This window comes from Anthonomus grandis, unplaced genomic scaffold (assembly GCF_022605725.1).
Source record: "Anthonomus grandis grandis unplaced genomic scaffold, icAntGran1.3 ctg00000286.1, whole genome shotgun sequence".
Taxonomy (NCBI): Eukaryota; Metazoa; Arthropoda; class Insecta; order Coleoptera; family Curculionidae; genus Anthonomus; species Anthonomus grandis.
The window spans coordinates 343,367-357,195 of record NW_026088444.1 but is presented as its reverse complement, the minus strand read 5'-3'; the positions used below and the strand labels follow the sequence as shown (position 1 = coordinate 357,195).

Here is a 13,829-nt window from a genome sequence, read left to right as displayed (position 1 = left end):
TTTGATAATTATGTGCAAGGTGCCCCTTCGCTAGGAGTACTTGACTGTTTTTAAATGAAAGCTCTATCTTTAATAACAAAAAAGTTATGCAAAATTTTCGATATAAAAAAGTACATGTTAATTGTAAAAAACCGAAATTTCGATTTTTTTCAAAACTATAATTTTTTAAATTTTAATAATTATGTGCAAAATGCCTCTTCGCTAGGAGTACTTAACAGTTTTTAAATGAAAGATCTATCTTTAATAACAAAAAAGTTATGCTAAATTTTCGATCTAAAAAAGTACATGTTAATCGTAAAAAACCTAAATTTCGATTTTTCTCAAAAACTATAATTTTTTCAATTTTGATAATTACGCGAAAGGTGCCCCTTCGCTAGGAGTAGTTAACAGTTTTTAAATGAAAGCTCTATCTTTAATAACAAAAAAGTTATGCAAAATTTTCGATCTAAAAAAGTACATGTTAATTGTAAAAAACAGAATTTCGATTTTTCTCAAAAACTATAATTTTTTCAATTTTAATAATTATGTGCAAGTTGCCCCTTCGCTAGGAGTACTTGACTGTTTTTAAATGAAAGTTCTATCTTTAATAACAAAAAAGTAATGCAAAATTTTCGATCTAAAAAAGTACATGTTAATTGTAAAAAACCGAAATTTCGATTTTTCTCAAAAACTATAATTTTTTTTAATTTTGATAATTATGTGCAAGGTGCCCCTTTGCGAGGAGTACCTGGCAGTTTTTAAATGAAAGCTCTATCTTTAATAACAAAAAGTTATGCAAAATGTTCGATCTAAAAATGTACATGTTAATCGTAAAAAACCTAAATTTCGATTTTCTCAAAAACTATAATTTTTCAATTTTGATAATTACGCGAAAGGTGGCCCCTTCGCTAGGAGTACTTAACAGTTTTTAAATGAAAGCTCTATCTTTAATAACAAAAAAGTTATGCAAAATTTTCGATCTAAAAATGTACATGTTAATCGTAAAAAACCTAAATTTCGATTTTTCTCAAAAACTATAATTTTTTTAGTTTTTGATTATCACGTACAAGGTGCCCCTTTGCAAGGAGTACTTGGCAGTTTTTAAATGAAAGCTCTATCTTTAATAACAAAAAAGTTATGCAAAATTTTCGATATAAAAAAGTACATGTTAATTGTAAAAAACCGAAATTTCGATTTTTCTCAAAAACTATAATTTTTTTAATTTTGATAATTATGTGCAAGGTGCCCTTTTGCGAGGAGTACTTGGCAGTTTTTAAATGAAAGCTCTATCTTTAATAACAAAAAAATTATGCAAAATTTTCGATATAAAAAAGTACATGTTAATTGTAAAAAACCGAAATTTCGATTTTTCTCAAAAACTATAATTTTTTTAATTTTGATAATTATGTGCAAGGTGCCCCTTTGCGAGGAGTACTTGGCAGTTTTTAAATGAAAGCTCTATCTTTAATAACAAAAAAGTTATGCAAAATTTTCGATCTAAAAAAGTACATGTTAATTGTAAAAAACCGAAATTTCGATTTTTCTCAAAAACTATAATTTTTTCAATTTTGATAATTACGCGAAAGGTGCCCCTTCGCTAGGAGTACTTAACAGTTTTTAAATGAAAGCTCTATCTTTAATAACAAAAAAGTTATGCAAAATTTTCGATCTAAAAAAGTACATGTTAATTGTAAAAAACCGAAATTTCGATTTTTCTCAAAAACTATAATTTTTTCAATTTTGATAATTATGTGCAAGGTGCCCCTTCGCTAGGAGTACTTGACTGTTTTTGAATGAAAGCTCTATCTTTAATAACAAAAAAGTAATGCAAAATTTTCGATCTAAAAAAGTACATGTTAATTGTAAAAAACCGAAATTTCGATTTTCCTCAAAAACTATAATTTTTTCAATTTTGATAATTATGTGCAAGGTGCCCCTTCGCTAGGAGTACTTGACTGTTTTTAAATGAAAGCTCTATCTTTAATAACAAAAAAGTTATGCAAAATTTTCGATATAAAAAAGTACATGTTAATTGTAAAAAACCGAAATTTCGATTTTTTTCAAAAACTATAATTTTTTAAATTTTAATAATTATGTGCAAAATGCCTCTTCGCTAGGAGTACTTAACAGTTTTTAAATGAAGGCTCTATCTTTAATAGCAAAAAAGTTATGCAAAATTTTCGATCTAAAAAAGTACATGTTAATTGTAAAAAACCGAAATTTAGATTTTTTTCAAAAACTACAATTTTTTTAGTTTTTGATTATTACGTACAAGGTGCCCCTTTGCAAGGAGTACTTGGCAGTTTTTAAATAAAAGCTCTATCTTTAATAACAAAAAAGTTATGCAAAATTTTCGATATAAAAAAGTACATGTTAATTGTAAAAAACCGAAATTTCGATTTTTCTCAAAAACTATAATTTTTTTAATTTTGATAATTATGTGCAAGGTGCCCCTTTGCGAGGAGTACTTGGCAGTTTTTAAATTAAAGCTCTATCTTTAATAACAAAAAAGTTATGCAAAATTTTCGATATAAAAAAGTACATGTTAATTGTAAAAAACCGAAATTTCGATTTTTCTCAAAAACTATAATTTTTCTAATTTTGATAATTATGTGCAAGGTGCCCCTTCGCTAGGAGTACTTTACTGTTTTTAAATGAAAGCTCTATCTTTAATAACAAAAAAGTAATGCAAAATTTTCGATCTAAAAAAGTACATGTTAATTGTAAAAAACCGAAATTTCGATTTTTGTCAAAAACTATATTTTTTTTAATTTTGATAATTATGTGCAAGGTGCCCCTTTGCGAGGAGTACCTGGCAGTTTTTAAATGAAAGCTCTATCTTTAATAACAAAAAAGTTATGCACAATTTTCGATCTAAAAAAGTACATGTTAATCGTAAAAAACATAAATTTCGATTTTTCTCAAAAACTATATTTTTTTCAATTTTGATAATTATGTGCAAGGTGCCCCTTTGCATGGAGTACTTGACAGTTTTTAAATGAAAGCTCTATCTTTAATAACAAAAAAGTTATGCAAAATTTTAAAACTAATAAACTTTGTGAAATTTCAGTTTTTCCACGTTTCAAGTTTTTTTTTACAATGAGTGCGACAGAGATAAACTTATAAGCTACAAAGTCCACCCACAAGTCAGTTTTGACCCCTGTTAACTTTTTTTAAATTTTCTTACTAAAAACTGATTTAAAAGACTTAATCGTACTATCCCCCTAGCACATTCCGTTCTACAATAATTATAAAAACAAACACGATATAGCTTGACTTGCCTTAATCCTAACTTCTTCTGACTCGTCTTGCATCAGTCTGTTCAGTTTATCACAGACAGTTTCCAGTGAAACTTTCGGTTTATTCTCGGGTAGTAGTTCGGCGTAGAACAAACCGATGACAAGGGCGGGATTGGCCCTTAGACGCCACCTTTAAACCAACTCGTCCTCGATTTGACCCCCAAATAACCTTGATATCTTTGATTCCATAAATCCCTAATTAAATTCAAAATATATCACAGACGAACTGCATGAATATTACATTTAAGGTGCTGCCATTTACTTACCATGCGTTTAATTAACTCCCCAATAAAATCCGTGAACATCAAGTCGGTGTCATCGCCCAAACACTCCTGGATCATGCGGTATACCTCCGGAAAATCCAGATAAGGGCCAACCTTCTGCATTGTACTTTTACAGGCCTAAATGGGGTCCATGCATGAGTTAAGTGAGTAAAATGATCCAAAAAAGTCATACCTTGACAATATACACGTCTGGAGCGCATAGATGCAAGAGTAAAGTGATGAGGTTCCCTTGGATCTCACTCGATCCTTGAATGCCTCCAAATTGGTCTCCTGGCCAAAGGATGTTGCCAGATCTCCTAATAACTGGATCGAGGATCTCCTTAGACGTGGATCCTCTTGACTGAATAGCAACTTGATCCTCACTGCTCCGGTAACTTGAAAGGAACTGAATTTGTACCCTGGCAAACTGTTCAGGAGTTTCGAGAAGGATTGCAGGGACTCCAGGATCAGCTCGCTTTCGTTCCTAGATAAGGAAGAATAGGTCGATCATTTTGTAAATGATTATATTAAGAGTAGAACCTTTCAAGGAACCTACAGTTGAGTAGCTCGTTGTCGAGTTATTTCTTCGGGTCCTATTTATTTATTAAGAAATAAATCCTGGAATTTTTACTGAATTGACTTAGAAAATGGACAATATTGATAATGTGGACTAAAAACTCATTAAAATCCATATCGAGATTTGATCACCAGAAACAAAGTCTGTGATAATCACAGGAAAGCTTGCCGGTCAATAAAATCAATCAATTAATAAATTGTCACTGCCAAAATTAGATGTTTTATTTGTAATTCTCATGGTAGAGATTTATTCAAAGTAAGTATATGTAAACGGAATCCAGGTATTTGAGGTTTTTAAAGAAAAAGAGAGAGAAGAAGAAGAAGAAAAAGAAGAAGCAGAAGAAACTTTGGGTTCAACTGCTTGTAAAAAATCAATAATTTTGTCCAGGCATTTAAAAAAGAGGAAGAAGGAGAAGAGAAGTAGAATGTAGCCAAAGTGCGAGAGAAATGAGGGAGGGAAAGGGATAGACAATGAGACGCCCACAGGAGTGGAGGAAACCAGAGGGTTGTCTGTCCATTTTCCTACCTCGTTTCCCTCTCACACTCGTTACTGCTACTTCTCTTCTTCTTCTTCTTTTTCAACGGTGTCAAATACTCGGAAGAAGTTATTGATTTGCCAAACCTGCCATTCTGCCCATCATTTGGGCACCTTATAACAATAAATGTTTTTTTTGGACTTTTATTGTAATGGGATTTTTAGTCCCGAGGGTTCGTATGTCAAAGAAACCACTTATGTCGGGAAATCTCAGTTAATTCACCTCAGTTATGGGCTTAGTTTTAACACCTTTTAATAACAAAATAGATAACATAAATTGCTAGCCAAGAAACAGGACAGTTGTAACCTTACCTATTAATAATAAAAGCACTGACCCGGATTAAAACCTTTTAACGGAACCACGGAGTCAAAAGCGCCATACTTCTTTATTAAATGGTGATAAACGAAGTAATAATCATACGAATACTCCGAGCAGAAATGTAGGGTTTAAAGAATGTCACACATTTCCACAAATAAATAAAAAATTTAAGACGCCCGATATTCTAATAGAACGAACTATAGCAAATTTAGAGGTCGTTTCGCTACATTATATATTTTGTTTGTGGTTTGATATTTTTTTTTAATTTTCAAAATTTTTAAGTTAAGAAACTTACCCCAAATTGTTATAATCCAAACAGTCCATTAAAATGCCCAGTATCTGATTGCAGTACCGCACCACGAGCTCCTTATTCAAATTCTCCGGGGCATACCCCGACCTTCCGCACCCAGCAGCTCTGGTCCAGCTGGACATCCAAAATCATCTCCAATAGGTTTTCTATTAAAACCACCTGTTTGCTCTCTACATTGTCCTTGATCAAGTAGGTAAAGAAAGCGACCACTACCGTCCACTGAGGTATCAGGTCCGACCGAATACTGGGCCCATAAAGGAGGCGATCCATGACAAAGTGTGCTACATGTCTGCACATACGTCCCCCACCACTGTTTCGGTCATTTTTAGAAAGAGAAGTTAGTCCTGGTCGTTGCAGAGAGAGCTGGAGAATAAAAGATATGCTCACATGTGAACGAGTGAGTCAACCCATATCCCCCACCCGCCCCACACTGTTTATCAGTAAGAAATTATATACCCCCCCCTCTTTCAAATTTTTTCATAATTTTTTTTTATTCGAATTCCAACTAACTATAACAGCGGATTATTCTGATCACCTAGATTACGAAAACACCGGGTTATAACAGGATCCGAGCAGAACTAAGGAGCCTTCAAAGTTTGGGTTTTTTCATTTTTCGGGTATACCCCCCCGTATCGAATTTTTTCACCAAAAATTGATTTTTTCGAAATCAAACTAAGTATACCAGCGTCTTATTCTGATCACCTAGATTACGAAATCACCGGGTTATAACAGGATCCGAACAGAACTAAGGGAATGAGAGCACTTTGAAAATCCTGAAAAAGTCGTTTTCGACGTCCGTTTTTGAGGCCAAAAATGGGCTACAAAAATGCCATATCTCGGCTCTCGTAGAAGCTACGACCTTGCGGATGGTCTCGTTGCATTCAGAAGGACCAAACTAAGACAAAACCGTTGGAATTTTCACGATAGCTCATATAGGAGCCGAGACATGAGCCTTCAAAATTTGGGTTTTTTCATTTTTCGGGTATACCCCCCCGTATCGAATTTTTTCACCAAAAATTGATTTTTTTCAAAGTCAAACTAAGTATACCAGCGTCTTATTCTGATCACCTAGATTACGAAAACACCGGGTTATAACAGGATCCGAGCAGAACTAAGGGAATGAGAGCACTTTGAAAATACTGAAAAAGTCGTTTTCGACGTCCGATTTTGAGGCCAAAAATGGGCTACAAAAATGCCATATCTCGGCTCTCGTAGAAGCTACGACCTTGCGGATGGTCTCGTTGGATTTAGAAGGACGAAACTAAGACAAAACCGTTGGAATTTTCACGATAGCTCCCATAGAAGCCGAGATATCGACCTTCAAAGTTTGAGTTTTTTCATTTTTCGGGTATACCCCCCCGTATCGAATTTTTTCACCAAAAATTGATTTTTTCGAAATCAAACTAAGTATACCAGCGTCTTATTCTGATCACCTAGATTACGAAAACACCGGGTTATAACAGGATCCGAGCAGAACTAAGGGAATGAGAGCACTTTGAAAATCCTGAAAAAGTCGTTTTCGACGTCCGTTTTTGAGGCCAAAAATGGGCTACAAAAATGCCATATCTCGGCTCTCGTAGAAGCTACGACCTTGCGGATGGTCTCGTTGGATTCAGAAGGAAGAAACTAAGACAAAACCGTTGGAATTTTCCCGATAGCTCATATACAAGCCGAGATATGAGCCTTCAAAATTTGGGTTTCTTCATTTTTCGGGTATACCCCCCCGTATCGAATTTGTTGAGGCCTATATGATTATAGAAAATATTATGCACCTCTTGGCAACCGCGTATACCTGGGCAGCTTATATCGACGGCTCCGTGCAAGAAAGGAAGGGACCAGACTCCTCTTTAACACGCCGACGCGAAAGTAGCGTCTCTTCACGTTACGCAACAATGGCATGAATTATAATCGTTTGTTTTACGTTTTTCTTATAAGTTGTAATAATTAGTTTAAATAATACATATGTAACTGATTTACATTTCTACTTTAATAAATTAGTGTTTAAAGTAGTGGTCCTTCAAATTATTAAAATCGAACACGTCACGACAACGAAATTGGTTTCCACAGACCAATAAACATGGTCACTTCGAATCGGATGATATCGCCTATGGAATAATATGGTATGGATGGATCTACACACGAAGACAACAATTGGGTGAGCTCGTTCTTAATTTAATGCATTTAACCTAATTCCTAAATTGTTCTATCCTAGTAGAGAAACTCTCACGAGATGTGTTTTTCTCGTATATATACTTACTTTAAGACTGTATCGTATTTATCGTAACTCGTATTAACGTATGTGGATATTTATTTATATATCGAAATAAATAAATATTTAAATAACAATCACGGAAAAATCGTACATCGTTTATCGTTTAGTTTATAATTTACAAGTTGTATCGTCTTTAACTCGTTTATTGAACATAAAATTATTTAATCGTTTAATCGATTGTGAGTGCCATTTTATTATCGAAATCTAGACAAAAAACAGCTCGTTTTCTCGTAAATAAATTTAAAAAAAAAAGTTAAGAAAACATGTCTCGTAGAAAAACAAAACAGTCATCAGAGGATGTTGATCCTAATGAAATTGAAATATTAGAATTAAAACACGCAAGAAAAGTTATCACGGATAGATTAAACAGATTCGTGGAATTTTTATATCAGGAACGCGAAAAAGACATTCTAAATTTAGATGAATTTCAAATCGAATGTCGGCTAAAAAGTGTCGAAGAGGATTTCTCTGAATTTGACAAAACTCAAACACGCCTAGAGTTTCTAGATTCAACAGAAATAGATTATCGCTTAGATACAGAATCATGTTTTTACAATCAAATTTCCCAAGCCAAAAAACTTATTTCTTTAGCTCAAACTGCGCTTACACAGCAAAAATTAGCATCCGATCCGCGTTATTTGGCGACGGAGGCAGCGGCAGCGGCTTCATCGTCACAAGCAGGCGTTCGCGTTGTTGCCAATAGTAAGATTCCGGATTTTGCTCTTCCTTCTTTTCACGGTAATTATGAGTCGTGGTATAGCTTTAAAGACGTTTTCTCTTCGATCGTAGGTAACAAGCAGGATATTAGTGACATCGACAAATTGTTAATTTTAAAATCATGCTGTAAAGACGACGCGAAAAAATTAATCGATTCAGTTGAGCTAACCTCAGATAATTATACTATCGCCTTTGAATTATTGATGAAGCGATATGAAAATCGTAGAGCAATAATCAACACGCACGTAAATAAAATACTATTTGACCTCCCAAACGTACAAAAGGAATCATCCTTTCATCTACGAAAATTGTTGGATACATTACACCAACATTTAGCCGCGTTGGAAAAATTAAAACTTCCTGTGAGACAGTGGGACGTTCTTCTAATTCCAATCATAGTGCAAAAATTAGACGATCGTACTAAGCGAGAGTGGGAAAACAAACAGACCGAACAACTACCAACTTTAGAACAATTAAAAGAATTTTTAACCAAAAAATGTTTCACGCTAGAAGCTGTTCAAGTAACAGACACTCAAAAATCATTTAATACGCAAAATAAAAATTCGTACAATCAAAATTCTCAACATAAAGTTGCACAAAAATATTTACAAAAGGGTAACAGACTAGTTTCTTGTCCTAATACCCAATTTCAAGATAACAATTACTCGAACGACAATAATAACTCGGCTTCTAAATTTAATCAAACAAATCAATACTCCGGCAAATTTGGTCAACATTTTTCTTGTTTCATTTGTAAACAAAATCATCCTATTTTTACATGTCCAATTTTCATAAATCTTCCAATCTCAGAAAAATATGCTGAGATAAATAAAAATAAACTCTGTAGTAACTGTTTAAGGCCAGGACATTTAAAGGTAAATTGTTTATCAAGAGGATGCAAAATATGCAATCGTAGGCATAATACTTCTTTGCATACTAATGAAAATCAGATCCAAAATAAAAATATGACTTTGCTCGCTCAAACGTATCCTCAGCAACACGCTAACTTCTCAAATAATCCTCAAGATGATAGTGGCAATCGCTCAATTTATACTCCAGGCATAACACGGAGCGATAACGCACCTCGCGTTTTTGCACAGAATTCAAATCCAAATTTTAGACAAATTCAGCATAATGAAGCGCCGCGAGGTCAGGGTTTATTGGAACCGGAAATAAAAAATAATCGCGAAGTTTCAAATACAAAAGTGAACGTTGAAAACCCACACGAACTAACTGATAATAATCAAAGAATGTTTACGTACACCACTTTAAGTACAAATCAAGTACTGCTTTCGACTTCATCTGTTTTGATTCAAGATAGTCAAAATAAATGGATAAAATGTAACGCGCTATTAGACTCGGGATCGCAGTGTAATTTGATGAGTCAATCTTTATTTAATGAATTAAATTTAAAAAGCGAACGAATTGACATTCCTTTATCGGGAATTAACCAAATAGAAACTAAAATTACTAGTAGAACAAAAACAACAATTAAGTCACGATTTAATAGCTTTAAAATGGATGTACAATTCTTAGTCTTGCCGCAAATAACTGAAAAATTACCGATATTTAAATTTGAAAAATCGGAAATACAATACCCGAGACATCTTGATTTAGCTGATGAGCAATTCAATACACCAAAACAAATAGACTTGTTATTAGGAGCAGGTATTTATTTTGATTTGCTACAAGAGGGTATTATAAGATTAGGTAAAAACATGCCAATTTTAAAAGAAACGGTTTTAGGATGGATATTAACGGGGAATTTAAATTTAAATACTGATATGTACCAAAGGCAAGTGTGTAATGTAGCTACAAAGATTTCAAATAAACAATTACAAGACTCTTTACTTAAATTTTGGCAAATTGAAGAGCTAGAAGCAAAAAATATATTATCAAAAAACGAACAGTTCTGCGAAGAATATTTTAAAAATACCACGAAACGAAATGAAGACGGTTCATTTATAGTAAAATATCCATTTCTAGAAGAAGATAAAGATAGGTTGGGAAACTCGAAAATTACAGCGTTAAAAAGATTTAATAGCTTAGAAAAAAGATTAAATAGAAACGAAACACTAAGAAATCAATATATTGAGTTTATGGAAAATTATGAATCGTTAGGGCATATGACGCTAAAGGGCACATTAGACACAGATAATTCAATTGATAATCGTTCATATTTTTTACCGCATACAGCGGTTCTTAGGGATTCATCGCTGACGACAAAATGTCGCGTTGTTTTTGACGCCAGTGCGAAAACAAATACGGATATCTCATTAAATGACATCATATTAGCAGGGCCTACAATACAAGAAGATCTTTTTTCTATACTTTTAAGATTACGCCTTAGAAAACATGTTTTAAGCGCTGACATTAAAATGATGTACAGATGTGTTCAAATTGATTCAACTGAGCGTAGTTATCAACAAATTTTATGGCGTAAGGATTCCAAAGAAAAAATTAAAGTATTTGAATTAAACACTGTCACATACGGCACCTCGAGTGCACCCTTTCAAGCGACGCGTTGTTTACATGAACTATCATCACAATATAAAGACAAGTATCCTCGTACTTCAGAAATTATACGTAAATCTTTCTACATGGATGATTTATTTTTAAGTTTAGACACGGAACAAGAAGCAATAGAAGTTTATCACGAAATATCTGAAATTCTATCTAGCGCAAATTTTGATTTAAGAAAATGGTCCTCTAATAATAAAAATATATTGAATTACATTGTAAATAATAGTAATAGTCAAGACGAAAATTTAGTTTTGTTTCATGACCAAAAGGAACTAAAAACCTTGGGAATCAAGTGGGATCCTAATGAGGATGTTTTAAAATATGCGGTTACACCTTACACGAATGAAAATAAAATCACTAAACGTAATATTTTATCAACCATTGCGCAGATTTTCGACCCCCTTGGGTTAATAGGTCCGTCAATCATTAAAGCTAAACTAATTATGCAGCAACTTTGGCATTTAAAGATTGATTGGGACGAAGATATACCGAATGACTTAAAAACAGCTTGGTTGGAATTTATCCTACAAATCGATTATCTTAACAAAATAAGAATTCCTAGACAAGTGTTATTAACAGGTATAAAAAATCTAGAATTGTACGGATTCTGTGACAGCTCAGAAAAAGCATACGGTGCGTGTGTATATGTAGGATCAATGAATAATAATAAAAACCAAATTAGACTTTTAACAGCAAAATCTCGTGTAGCACCTCTCAAAAAACAATCATTACCTCGTCTCGAACTATTAGCAGCACATCTACTAGCGGAATTAATTCACAAATTGCAAAATATTTTAGACATGAACATTTCCAAAATAACTTACTTTAGCGACTCAACAATTGTACTTTCGTGGTTAAGAATTGAACCATGTCATCTTAAAACGTTCGTAGCAAATAGAGTAGCAAGAATTACACAGATTTCTGACGTCGAAAGGTGGAGACATGTAAGAAGCAAAGACAATGCTGCAGATATTATATCGCGAGGACTTAATCCTAAGGAACTTTCAGAAAATTACATCTGGTTTAACGGGCCAGAATTTCTTAAAAACAATAATGTTATCGAAATTCCTTATTTGGACAATTCAGATGAATTACCGGATTTAAAGTTAACATTGTTATTAGCTCGAGAAACAAATACGGGTAAAATCGATATCGATATTTTTGAAAGATTTTCCAGTTTCATTAAGTTGCTACGAGTATTTGCTTATATACTAAGATTCAAAGATCGAGTATTAAACAAAGTAACTCAATCGTCTATTGAGTTAACAGTAACCGAACTTACCGAATCTCAACAAAAACTAATCAAATTAGCTCAAAGTGAATCATTCCCGGAAGAAATATCAAGACTGAACATTGGTAAAACTCTAAATAAAAATAGTAAAATTTTAAGTTTGCGACCTTTTCTTGATCAACATAAAATCGTAAGAGTAGGTGGTAGATTAAGTAAATCTGAAATAACTTTCAATCAAAGACACCCCATAATTTTGCCTTACAAACACAAACTTACCGATCTAATCATTTTAGACCAACACACAAAGTATTTACACGCAGGGACTCAGAATTTGCTTTCCATAATTAGGTTGACTTACTGGCCTATTAACGGTAAAAATGCCGTTAAAAGAATCGTCAAATCATGCCTAAAATGCTACAGAAATAATCCTAAACCGTGTAAATTTCTAATGGGAGATTTACCAAGTGCAAGAGTAAATCCCAGTAGACCGTTTTCGAATTGCGGTGTCGATTATGCGGGACCTATTTATGTAAAAGAAGGCACATTGAGAAGAAGTAAAATTGTAAAAACATATTTATGTATATTTGTGTGTTTCTCTACCAAAGCAATTCATATTGAATTAGCTAGAGATTTGACAACGCCAAGTTTTTTAAATTGTTTAAAAAGGTTGTGTTCACGCCGCGGAAAACCGAGCGACATTTTTTCCGACAATGGGTTAAATTTTATAGGAGCAAACAATCAATTCTTAGAGTTATATAATACGTTAAATGATTGCAAACATAATGAAACAGTATCACGTTTTTTGTCAGGGGATAAAATAAAGTGGCATTTTATTCCTGCGCGGTCAGCACATATGGGCGGACTTTGGGAAGCCGCAGTTAAATCAGTCAAATTTCATTTAAAGCGAGTTATTGGCGACGCTTCTTTGACGTATGAAGAAATGTATACTGTTCTGGTACAAATAGAAGCCTGCCTAAACTCACGTCCTTTAACGCCTATATCAACAGATCCAAATGATTTCCAACCCTTAACTCCCTCGCATTTTTTAATTGGCGACTCACTAGCCAGTCTACCAGAAGAAAATATAACCGATCTTCAGATGACCAGACTGTCCCGTTACCAGCATATGCAGCAGCTTTACCAGCAGTTCTGGGTGCGGTGGTCTAGGGACTATCTTTGTCAATTACAAACACGATCCAAGTGGAAGACGGATCAAGACAATTCCTTGAAAGTTGGTGCGTTAGTGGTACTAATGGACGACAATTGGCCGCCATTAAAATGGACAATGGCTCGAATTGTTGACATACATAAAGGTGCTGATAACATTGTGCGGGTAGTATCGGTGCGTTTGCCTAACGGTACGGTTTCTAAACGTGCAATAAACAAAGTATGCTTATTGCCCATTGAATAGTAAATATGAAGACTTTTTGTTTTGAAAAGCAGACTTTTCAAGGCGGGCGGCATGTTGAGGCCTATATGATTATAGAAAATATTATGCACCTCTTGGCAACCGCGTATACCTGGGCAGCTTATATCGACGGCTCCGTGCAAGAAAGGAAGGGACCAGACTCCTCTTTAACACGCCGACGCGAAAGTAGCGTCTCTTCACGTTACGCAACAATGGCATGAATTATAATCGTTTGTTTTACGTTTTTCTTATAAGTTGTAATAATTAGTTTAAATAATACATATGTAACTGATTTACATTTCTACTTTAATAAATTAGTGTTTAAAGTAGTGGTCCTTCAAATTATTAAAATCGAACACGTCACGACAACGAAATTGGTTTCCACAGACCAATGAAC

At 33.8% G+C, this 13,829-nt stretch overlaps 2 protein-coding genes across 3 annotated transcripts; one reads left to right on the top strand and one right to left on the bottom strand.

Moving 5' to 3' along the window:
- Positions 1-3,182: 3,182 nt before the first annotated feature.
- On the bottom strand, positions 3,183-5,662 carry LOC126749536 (uncharacterized). Of its 2 annotated transcripts, none has more exons than XR_007665114.1 (4): positions 4,965-5,247; positions 3,735-4,025; positions 3,545-3,679; positions 3,183-3,473 (listed from the first exon to the last, which is right to left on the bottom strand). XR_007665114.1 is itself a non-coding variant. In XM_050459256.1 (4 exons), exons 1-3 carry the CDS (start codon positions 5,401-5,403, stop codon positions 3,616-3,618), a joined length of 492 nt encoding a protein of 163 aa, XP_050315213.1. In that variant the 5' UTR covers positions 5,404-5,662; the 3' UTR covers positions 3,183-3,473; positions 3,545-3,615. The 2 variants fall into 2 exon arrangements, 1 of the variants encoding a protein (XP_050315213.1); XM_050459256.1 differs by lacking the exon at positions 4,965-5,247 and adding an exon at positions 5,267-5,662.
- Positions 5,663-7,816: 2,154 nt separating this feature from the next.
- On the top strand, positions 7,817-13,435 carry LOC126749533 (uncharacterized). Its single transcript, XM_050459236.1, has 2 exons — positions 7,817-10,856; positions 11,043-13,435. Exons 1-2 carry the CDS (start codon positions 7,817-7,819, stop codon positions 13,433-13,435), a joined length of 5,433 nt encoding a protein of 1,810 aa, XP_050315193.1.
- Positions 13,436-13,829: the final 394 nt, after the last annotated feature.

Coding starts and splice junctions, on each gene's coding strand:
- LOC126749533 (XM_050459236.1), top strand. CDS start 7,817: ATGTCTCGTAGAAAAACAAAACAGTCATCAGAGGATGTTGATCCTAAT. Junction 10,857..11,042: donor TCGTACTTCAGAAATTATAC/GTAAATCTTTCT, acceptor ACGAAAATTTAG/TTTTGTTTCATGACCAAAAG.
- LOC126749536 (XM_050459256.1), bottom strand. CDS start 5,403: ATGTCCAGCTGGACCAGAGCTGCTGGGTGCGGAAGGTCGGGGTATGCC. Junction 4,026..5,266: donor TTGGATTATAACAATTTGGG/GTAAGTTTCTTA, acceptor TTCCTTATCTAG/GAACGAAAGCGAGCTGATCC. Junction 3,680..3,734: donor CAGACGTGTATATTGTCAAG/GTATGACTTTTT, acceptor GACCCCATTTAG/GCCTGTAAAAGTACAATGCA.